The 11,089-nt window shown below is 43.6% G+C and overlaps 1 protein-coding gene across 3 annotated transcripts in view; it reads right to left on the bottom strand.

Annotated features, from left to right (window-relative positions):
• Nucleotides 1-323: 323 nt before the first annotated feature.
• LOC108713588 (copine-9) overlaps nt 324-11,089 on the bottom strand; it is a 215,977-nt gene continuing 205,211 nt past the window's right edge. For all 3 annotated transcript variants that reach the window (XM_041590878.1, XM_018257141.2, XM_041590879.1), the window contains 2 exons: nt 1,090-1,163; nt 324-987 (listed from right to left, as the gene is read on the bottom strand). In XM_041590878.1, the coding sequence (XP_041446812.1) occupies nt 805-987; nt 1,090-1,163 (257 nt within the window). In that variant the 3' untranslated portion in view covers nt 324-804. The remainder of the gene's footprint in view (nt 988-1,089; nt 1,164-11,089) is intronic.

The raw sequence follows: 11,089 nt of genomic DNA, 5'->3' as shown, positions 1-11,089 counted from the left end.
TGTTTAGTATACAAAATACAGAATTTCTAGCATTATTCTATTTTAGACTTTACTGCCCCTTTTAATGCATGCCCAACAAATCCCAGCTGAGTGTGCAGCTCTTGTACTAAATCAATGCTATGCAAAGACATGCAATATGGCAGTGGTCGATGGTATGATATTGGAAGCCATGTTTGATCTGCAGCAGCCGTTCTTGCGCTCCTCCTGGCATGAAGGCATCACACGCAAGCAAAGGTTTCAACAACACCATGAGCATATGAGCATAACTGGCATTTGGAGATTCTATCCGTCGGGTCATGATGTTGCTCATTAGAGGAGCGCACTAGAGAGTAAAGGGTTTATTGTAGATATTTGGAGACAGAAGAGGACTACATGATACAATTCCTCAGTAACACAAAATGTACAATATTTGTATTTGTATATTATTGAAAAACATTCTTAAATACTGTACAAGATTTCCAGGTAAGCACTGAGTACTTTCCCAGTGCAATAATTATCCACCCCGTGCATGGGCATCCGTCAGCTGCACGTTCTTCACTATGTGCTTCATTGGACCTTCAGAAGGTGGCACCCATCACTTTATAGTCCCATGTCCTTTGGAGATATCAGAGGATGGAAGTCACCAGATCGCTTATCATCATCCTTGGAAGATGGAATTGAGCGGGTTTATTTGCAGTTTTTTTAATTTCTACTAAGTAGATGCCAGGCCTAGGAAAGGGGGCAAAGCTTTTACCCTGTCTATAAAAGTACTGGAGGGGAGGGGGGTATCCCCATCCTGTGCAAAACGACACTGAGTAGCCGTGCTCAGATGTGCATAGGGAGGTTCTGCACTGGGCCAGACTGAGGAAGAGGACGAGGTTTGATATCGCGAGATTTCATGTAGGAGAGGAACTGCTCTGGGATTTCGGCTAAGACATCCTTGGCCAGTCGAGCCATGCTGAGGACCTGGTTGCCAGAACGATCCACGTAATCGCGGAATGGCACAAACTGAAACAAAAGAACAAGTTGTATGGTGAAAAAGGAAGAACCAAAATCAACCAGACATAATAATAATAATAACATCCCGGAATTTCCCATTTGGCATCGTACCTGCACAATGTCTCGCTCTGCAAATCGTCCTCGGGAAGAGACGCGCACCTCATCTCCATCTAACTCTTCCATTGCTGTGAAGATGAACACAGTGTGAAAGTTAGAGCTTTAATAGGGAAGATCATAGAGATACAGACCCCCCCCCCCCAGTGTTTTATTAAGGCACATCTGGGTCCAGGGGCTCAGAGAGTATAATTGCACTTTCTGTGCTAGAAGAGCTGCATTTCTGGTTTGAAAAATGGAAATTCGGCTCTTAAAGTACCAGGAGTGGCATTTTTGTCGCCCCTGGTACCTAGTGGGGCTTTGCCGCCTGAGGCGAGTTAATCAACTTGCCTCATTGGCGGATCGCCCCTGTCTGGGTCCCAGACAAGTTCTAAACTGGCCGTAAGCAACTTTTTCCTGTGGGAGGGGTTGAACTTGATGGACTTAAAGGGGGACAATATTGTGATACTGCTAAGAGCAATGGCAATGGGTTATTTTGTCTTTGGGTGTCTATAGCTGGGATGTGATCACAACCAACCTTGCCAACAGTGTGTGACCTTATTGGCTATTGGCAAAAAAAGAAAAAGTTTGAGAGGCACATTTACTAATGGGCAAAAATTAAAGGAGACACAAAGCCTAATCTCCTATTATTATATTTCTCTTTTCTTTAAAAGTATAATATCAAAGACAAAACTTGGTTGAAACTGGTTAAATGTCATTATATAAGAGTCTCAGAGAAGAACTGAGCAGATTTATATAGAAACATTTGTATGTTGGGCCACCTGCTCACATGTAGGGACATGCATCATTGGCTGGAGATAGTTCATTGGATACAGCTAGAGGCCCACTGTCTGATATATACTATTGGATACTGACCATGTGAGCGTTGGCCCTCTAGCTGTTGCAATCAGAGGTGGGCCAAGCCTTGTCCCCTCCCACATGTTCACACTCCTTCACGTGGTGACATCACGCGGGGCGCCACAGAGATCAAATTCTATTTTCAATGTGGGGAAGAGGGCCCAGACTAGGGGTAAGTAGATGGAAGAGGTATGTGCCCGGCACCCTCTGTACCTTTGTTTCCTAGGCACGTCACTCTGCTGCCCACCCCTAGTTCTGGCCCTAGTTGCAATTAAATAACAATTACAGTAGACGATGAGCAAATTGAATTTAGATTCAGGGAAAAGTTGCAGCTTCTGTAACTGACATGATCAGAGAGACTGATAGTCAGGGCAGGACTTAAAGGTGGCCATCCATTATATATTTTCGGCAAAGGTGTCAAATGAGCAGATTTTTCACCGATATGCCCTCTTTGAGGTGGGAAATATTGAGTTGATTGTTTGGCCATTGGACCAGTTATTGGATCATTGTTGCTGCTACATCAGTGGTTGAATCAAGGACTGCACAACCAGCTGATGTGGACCTTGTTTGGTAACATGAAACCTGCCCAATCGACCTCTGGCAAATATTTTGCCAGATATCAGTTGGGTGGGCCGATGGAGGGCACCATACATGGGCAGATAAGCTCCTGAATTGGCCTAGAGGAACCTGGGAGTGATGTTACTGACACGGAATGGGTCGGACTGAGGGGGCCACCATCTGGGCCCCAGCCCCTGCCACAAACCCCCTCCAACTCCCCCACACGCATACTTTTTTATTGTTGGGACCAGGCAGGAGAGGGAGGTCAGGGGAGAGAAGTGACGGAATTTGGGCAGAAAGCGGGTCAGAGAGCCGGGACCCACTGGGTTTTTTTTCCAGATGCCTCGCCGGACCACTCCGACTCTGGGCAGGATTGCAGGGGTGCTCTTTTATTTTCTTCACAATGCATTGTAGCTACCAGACTACCTCAGACCTCCCCATTGTCAGTCATCAGGGTTTTTATGCTGATATCCTGACTGATTTATGGGTACCAGCATGGTGCGGAACTTTAGGCTGGAAGGCACATGACAGTTCATAAATGACCCCTATAGTATTTACGCCCAATAAACCAAAACTCTATACCACAATAACCCTCTCTTACAAGGTGGAAGTCATGAAACACTATTTCTCCAGTAGGTTGGCGTTGTTTGTGATGGACTTGTAAAAGCTGTAGACTGAGCCCCCTTTCAGCCGGGGACAACTGGGTCGGTGTAGGCGAAGGGGCATCAAGATTTCATTTAAAGGAGAAGAAAAGCTACTGAAGCAGTTTATTGCCAATCGATTAGCCACAATAGTGCAAGCTATAACACTATATTTATTCTGCAGAATGCTTTACCATACCTGAGTAAACCACTCTAGAAGCTCTCTTTGTTTGTTTAGGACAGCGGCTGCCATATTAGCTTGGTGTGACATAACTTCCTGCCTGAGTCTCTCCCTGCTTACTCATAGCTCTGGGCTCAGATTACAGCAGGGAGGGGAGGACAGAAGGGGGAGAGAGGTGCAAACTGAGCGTGCTCAAGCCCTAGCCCTGGAGGTTTAAGCTGAAAACAGGAAGTCTGATACAGAAGCCCATGTGTACACAATAGAAGGAAAGAAATGTGATGTTTCTTTTGACAGAGGACTCAGAGCAGCATTACTTTGAGGATTTACTGGTGTATTTATATAGACCTTTCTGATAAAGCTTAATTCGTTTTAGCCTTTCCTTCTTTAATATGGGATTTCAGGTTTTTTTATTGTTTTGCTGTGTGAAATAAATTTAGACTAAATCCCTACAGACCCCCTTATAGAATTCTGCTGAGTTCTCCTGTTCATAAAGACAAATATGTGTCTCTGATCCGGGGATTGTGCTATTAATGAATCTACAGGGAAACAGCATGGCCATAAGGTCTCTAATACAGACTGCCTGCTATCACCATGACGACTGCACAGTGTATTGTTGTTTCTGTTGCATTGAGTCATTATGGTTTCAGAGGCAGCCGCTTCCCTCGCAAACTAATCCCACTAAAAGGATTTCCCCTTGAAAACAATTAAGTGCAACTTGACACATGAATGATCCTGAGGACGTGAGCCCCGAGTTTCCAAAAGCCCTTGGTACTGTAAAAATAGCAACAGCGCCTACACGTCATAATCACATATAAAATGCAATTAACTCTTAAAGGCATAAGTGAGATCAATTGCTAGAATTGTGCCTTTAGTTATTTATAATCACACCAGAGAAAAACAATGAGCAGGTGAGGATTGGGGTTGTCTTGAGTTTATCTCTGATTCTGCCCTTTCCTTCATTCCTCCAACCCAATCAATAACTAAACCACATCCCTTTCACCTATGGAGCATTTCTATATTACAACTATTAACCACACAAGATGCCGCCAGAATTCTAATTCAACCATTGACTACTGTAAAGCTTTACTGACTGTCTGTCCCCAGTCCTAATGTGTGTGCCAGGCTCATGCACCTCACCAACCCCTATTCTTTCTTCAATCTCTTCACTGGCTTGTGCCACCATTCAGGATAACATCTGTACTGCCCTTAACAACAGCTCACAATTCTGCCCCATCCTTCTCTGGAATTCCCTTCACACTCCAACAGTCTTTACAGGATTTCTAAACTAGAGTTGCCACCTTTCCGGAGGGTATAAACCAGAACGATGATGTCATGGGGCAGGGAAATTACTTGGAGAAGAAGGGGGTCAGGAAAAACTCAAGCCACACCCACAAAACAACCCACACCTGACCCTAAACTGCAAAATGTTGTCATTGTAGGTCCAGCACACAGAGCTGGATAAAAAAATAGTGCACCCCAGGCCACTTGGAACCCCCCTCTGCTATCATTCTAACCTGCCTCGTACCTCTTGGAATATCCGACCCACTCGCACCCCTCCCTGCGTTTGCACCTCTCTCACCTTATTTTCTGCTGCAGTTTTTCCTGATCACGGGGGACTGGGTCTCAGTGGTGGCCAGCGGGTGACATGTTTTCCCCAGCAATTCACCACCCTACACCTGGGCCTTTGTGCACTGCCAGCACCCAACCCATACCCATGTCTTCCTGCTCTGTATGCTACTTCTGTGCCACCTCTGGATTTAAAACAGGGAATCTTCGGGAGCAGTGGAGGCGAGTACTTCCCTAGTCTGACCTGCACCCAACCCTAACCTACAATTGTTGGCAAAATTTTATCCCAAATCCACTCAATGGGCAGTAAGAGTCTTGAATCAACCAGTACATCACGTGGAGGAATGATGATGTTTGGGGTGTGGTAATGACATTAAGGGATGGGGTAATGATGCCAAAGGGTGAGGTCAGTGGCATAACTATAGAAGAAGCAGACCCCGCGGTAGCTGGGGGGGCCGGGAAGCAGTGGGCCTGGACAGCTTCCTCTACAGTAATAAAATCCCATGTCCCCACGGCTGGTTTCCTTGAAATGTAAGTACTCGCATGGCTTCAGGTGCATGCGGCGGGAGGGGGGGGGGAGCAGGAGAGATAATGTGCAATGGGCCCCTCCAAAATTGTTTTTTTCAGCAGGGGGGGAGCCTGGCGCAGTCTTGTTTCACCGCTGGGTGGGGTAATGATATAACGGCATGGGTATTGGGCAGATCAATGAAAACCTTCCACAATATTTTGTCCTGGTTTCAGGAAAATCCAGCCAGATAGCAACTGTACTAGGAATGCATTTTTTTAGAGAAATGTCGCCTCATCTAGCTCAGCACTACATTAGCACCTGCACAGGGTCAGACTGGGGTGTGTGGCCCCCCGGGGATTCCCACCCACTACCAGCCCCTTCCCCCCCGCTCACCTTATTCTTACTTTTGCCATGATATGGGATATGGAGGGCAACAGGGGAGCCACAGCGGAGGGCAGGGATTGGGTCTAACTCTTTGGGGGAAATTCACTAAGCGCTGAATCGCCTAACGCTAGCGTCAATTCGCTAGCGTTGGGCATTTTCGTTACTTCGCAAATTTACTAATGAACGCTGGCGTAAATTCGCTAGTGTTACTTCGCACCCTTACGCCTGGCGAATTTTCTCTACGGACGTAACTACGCAAATTCACTAACGCGTGCAGTGTACTGAACGCTACCTTTTTACGCTAGACTTCCTTCGCCACCTCAGACCAGGCGAAGCGCAATAGAGTAGATAGGGATTGCTTCAAAAAAAGTTCAAATTTTTTCTAAGTCCCAAAAATCGCTGACGTTTTTTCTATATTATGGGTGATAGGCTGAAAAAGATCGAAAACATTTTTGGGGCTCCCCTCCTTCCTCCCCTACATTTCCTAACTCATGGCAACTTAACTATACAGTGGGCACATGTGTAGGGCAAAAAAAAAGAATTATTTGATGTTTTGAAGGTTTCCCAGGCATTTGTAGTGATTCTACGTATTCCTCCATTGAAATTTGAATTTGGCGCCGTATGCAAATTAACCATCGCTAGCGTAACTTCGCTTCGCTTAGCGAATCAACGCTAGCGCAACTTCGAAACCTTACGCTACCCCTGTGCGCAACTTCGGATTTTAGTGAATTTGCAGAGCGCTGGCGAGACTACGCCTGGCGAAGTGTGGCGAAGTGCGGCGAAGTTGCGTCTGGCTCAACTACGAATCTTAGTGAATTTGCCCTTTGTCTTTTTTCCAAATATGCCTCTGGCCCAGTCCGACCCTGCACCTACATGTTGCACCATAGCCTGCGGCTACACAATAAATGTGATACTCACTGCTCCATCTATACAGTGTCTGCATACAAGTCTCAGTGCAGCAAACCATTCACTTCCATGGCATTTGTCTGTCACTCTGTGTGCCGGATGGATAATTTTCTGAAAATGCTCCAATGGGCACTTTCCAGCTGAAATCTGCCCTGTGCATTAACTGCTAGAAATGACACAGCTTGTGTAAAGAATGCCAGTGGCTGTATAATAACAGGAGTTAATTATGTGATATGAAGTTTGAAACACATGCCCAAGCTAAATTCTATTTATTAGGCTTATTATTTGGGACAGACACCTATACTGCACCTCTGAACTAAATGTGAAATGGAAGCAGGAAAGCAGCAGCTGTTCTCATGGAAAAGATGGAGGTTGTGATGATATCACAATGCAGTAAAGCAAGCGAGGAAGGAGCGACGCTGCACATACCTGACTAATAAGTATGGCGGCCCAGTAGTCTCTATAACATCTCCCCCACCAGCAGGATGACAGCTTAGAAGAATTTTGTTACCATACAAATGAATAAATATGGAAATCATCCCTCTCATCTTGCCCTATATATTATACATGATGAGGAAGGTGCAGCTGCTGGGTTACTATGGCTAGAGGCAATCCATCCATATATATATATATATATATATATATATATATATATATATATATATATATAAAGGACAATGTACAGAAAAGCCTAGTATACAGTAAGAATTATGGTAAAGACCTCTGTTGCCTAGGGATACAAGGAATATTGAATTCATCGATCTCGTTGGCCTTGCAAGATTCTCATTTAAGAGATGGGAAAACCCCAGCCTGTATAGCTGTGATCAAATCCTACCTCTCACCTGAACAGTGGGAAGAGAACAGCCCAAGAGCAGGAAGAACAGAGAATCAGAGCTCTGATTATGGAACACTTGGGGGGAACTTCTATAAATTAACTCAGGGACTGATTTGAGGAGGTGTAAGGGAAACAAAAGTGGATTTAAAGGGGAAGGAAAACTACTGAAGCAGTTTATTGCCAATAGATTAGCCACAATAGTGCAAGCTATAACACTATATTTATTCTGCAGACTGCTTTACCATACTTGAGCATCTCTAGAAGCTCTCTCTGTTTGTTTAGAATAGCAGCTGCCATATTAGCTTGGTGTGACATCACTTCCTGTCTGAGTCTCTCCCTGCTCACTAATAACTCTGGGCATAGATTGCAGCAGGGAGGGGAGAAGGGAGTGGGAGAGGAGCAAACTGAGCATGCTCAAGCCCTATCCCTGGAGGTTTATGCTGAAAACAGGAAGTCTGATACAGAAGCCCATGTGTACACATACCTCCCAACTGTCCCGTTTTTAGAGGGACAGTCCCTCTTTTGACAGCTCAACCCGCAGTCCCTTGTTTGTACTGGAAAGTCTCTATTTTCTCTGCACTGAACAAGCAGAAAAATAAACAAGGTTTCTAACTTAATTGGCTTTTGGCAGAGAGCCACATCTGCAGATAAGATACTTTTGTAACAATTTTGACATAAGCAAATAAGTAATTGTAACAATATAAGATAACAGGTCCCTTGGGAAAAGTTAGACTCCCAGCTTAAAGGGAAATTCACCTTCATTAGCAAAACTGTAATAACTGGGAAAAAAACACAGAAATATGTTCAAACTTTCATAACCTGCCAAATGAACATGGTAATTAGTGGGTGTGTACAAAAAAGGGGTGTGGTCAAAAAATGTCACCGCGCTTCGCACGCCAACTTTTTTGTCCCTCTTTTTATTTCCAAAATGTTGGGAGGTATGAGTACACAATAAAAGGAAAGAAATGCTGTGTTTCTTTTGACAGAGCAGCATTACTTTGCGGGTTTACTGGTGTATTTATATAGACCTTTCTGATAAAGCTTACTTAGTTTTAGCCTTTCCTTCTCCTTTAATGTGATATTAACATTGGAAAATTGCTCTTCATGTTTCAGATTTCATCATATACAGTAAACAGTTTTCACACTGTCTAAACAGCAGGGGAAGCTTAGGTTACGCAGCTGTGTATAAAAACTGCTTATGTTACATAAAAATGTAAATTGTAAAAGTTCTTAGAAGAGCAGGGTCTGTTTCCCCTTTAAATCATGCCCCATGTTTGTAAGGAAGCTTCCTGCTGCAGACATGGTCCTGGTAAACTGTGATTCTATAGTGTGGTTAGCGGTTTATAAAGCTATGAGTTAAAGGGGTGGTTTGCCTTCAAGGTAACTATTAGTATGTTATGGACTGGCTGATTCTAAGCAACTTATCAATTGGCCTTCATTTTTTATTTTTTAGAGTTTTTGAATTATTTGCTTTCTTGTCCAGCTTTCATAAGGGGGTCACTGACTCCATCTAAAAAACAAATGCTCTGTAAGGCTACAAATGTACTATTGTTATTGCTACATTTTTTTTTGCTATTACTCATCTTTCTACTCAGGCCTCTTTTATTTATATTCCATTCACTTATTCCAATCAATACATGGTTGCTAGGGTCATTTGGACCTTAGCAATCAGATTGTTGAAATTGCAAACTGGAGAGCTGCTGAATAATTCAAAATAATTCCAAAATGAAAATTAATTGCAAAATGTCTCAGAATATCGCTCTGTACATCATACTAAAAGCTAACTTAAAGGTGAACAACCCCTTTAATGATGCTTAGTGTAGAGTCCTGCAGGGGGTCGGTTACCCGCTGGTTACCCGCAAAAACCTGCGGTACCCTGCGGGTTGCGGGTAGAAGTTCCGGGTGTGGGTATAGACGCGGGTCAGTGGGACGCGGGTCGGGCCATGGGTCTTTTCAATAGCGATTTTTACTCCTTTTTTCTGATCACCGCTACTTCCGATGATGTCACTTCCAGTTTACAATGATAGCACTTCCTGTTTTACTCCTTTTATTTCTGATCACGTCTACTTCCGATGATGTCACTTCCAGTTTCCAATGACAGCTCTTCCTGTTTTACTCCTTTTTTTCTGATCACGGCTACATCCGATGATGTCACTTCCAGTTAACAATGACAACACTTCCTGTTTTATTCCTTTTTTTCTGATCACGCCTACTTCCGATGATGTCACTTCCAGTTTACAATGACAGTACTTCCTGTTTTACTCCTTTTTTTCTGATCACGGCTATTTCCGATGATGTCACTTCCAGTTCACAATGACAGCACTTCCTGATTCTTGATAGTCTGCGGGTCCGGGTTGCGGATAAGGTACTTGAGGGTCGGGTAGCGGGTCCAAGCGGGTAAGCGGGTAAGAATGCGGGTTGCAGGTCCGGGTTGCGGATTGCAGGTATGGGTCAGGTACGGGTTCCAAAAAATGGACCCGCGCAGGACTTAGTGTATGCTTTATAGGAGAGACACCCAACTCACCCCTCTTGTCTAAGTTTTCTATCACATTAATATACACATATGGTCAATTACACATATAAAGATAATTATTCCTGCTCCTGCGCTTTTATTTAACCCTTATCTGCTACTAAACGAGGAAACAAGGTTATCAGTAGTGATATCCGTTCCTTGGCTAAAATAGGAATACTGTCATATGAGATATCTGGGTCACTTGGTGGATACAAATATAGGTGGAATGAATAAATGATTTAACTCATTCTACAGCTTCCAATTTTTTCGATGACTGGTCCTGCGTAAATGGTTCCATTTTAGCGGCAGAAGCATTGGAGTCGGCCATTATAGAGATTATGCTAACCCCAGAACTGGAATATGAGAGCAAGTGGAGCTGGTACTTGGGGCAAAATATATTTCAACCTTTGACTTGTACTTTAGCAACCGATGAAGAGCCACAGCTTTGGAAACACTGATATAAAGGGGTAGATATATCAAAGGTCGAATTGAAAAATAGAATTTTTAAATTCGAATTTCGAGCTAATTTTAGTGTACTTCAACTAGGGAATAGTCCGAATTCGATTTATTTGAATTTGAAAAAAAATCTTAAATTCGAATATCGAAATTTATCATGTACTGTCTCTTTAAAAGTTCGACTTTGACCATTCGCCATCTAAAACCTGACGAATTGCTGTTTTAGCCTATGCAGGACCTCATAGAACCTACTTGGAGTCATCTGGTGGACTTTGAAAAATCAAAGTTTTTTTTGGGAAAAACTTCTAATCAAATTCGATCGAATTTGCTAATTCGGCCGATTACGGACCTATTCGACCAAAAAAACCCTTCGACTTAATTTCGGTTGGTCTTTTTGAATTCGAATTTTAAAGTTTTTTCAATTTGAAATTCGACCCTTGATAAATATGCCCCAAAGTGTTACTTTTGTACTTGCCGCCATGTCTGTGGGCCCCGTACATCCCCTCACCCCAATCCCAAGACAACTGTTTATGAATAGAGGCCCAGTACTTTCCAGCATTAGCTAATCTGAAAGTGTATGGCCAGCTCAGTCCTCAGCAATATTTTCGTGCAC

The sequence above is a fragment of the Xenopus laevis genome, chromosome 4L, assembly GCF_017654675.1.
Source record: "Xenopus laevis strain J_2021 chromosome 4L, Xenopus_laevis_v10.1, whole genome shotgun sequence".
Taxonomy (NCBI): Eukaryota; Metazoa; Chordata; class Amphibia; order Anura; family Pipidae; genus Xenopus; species Xenopus laevis.
The sequence above is the reverse complement of the archived record's forward strand: the minus strand, read 5'-3'. Positions and strand labels throughout refer to the sequence as shown.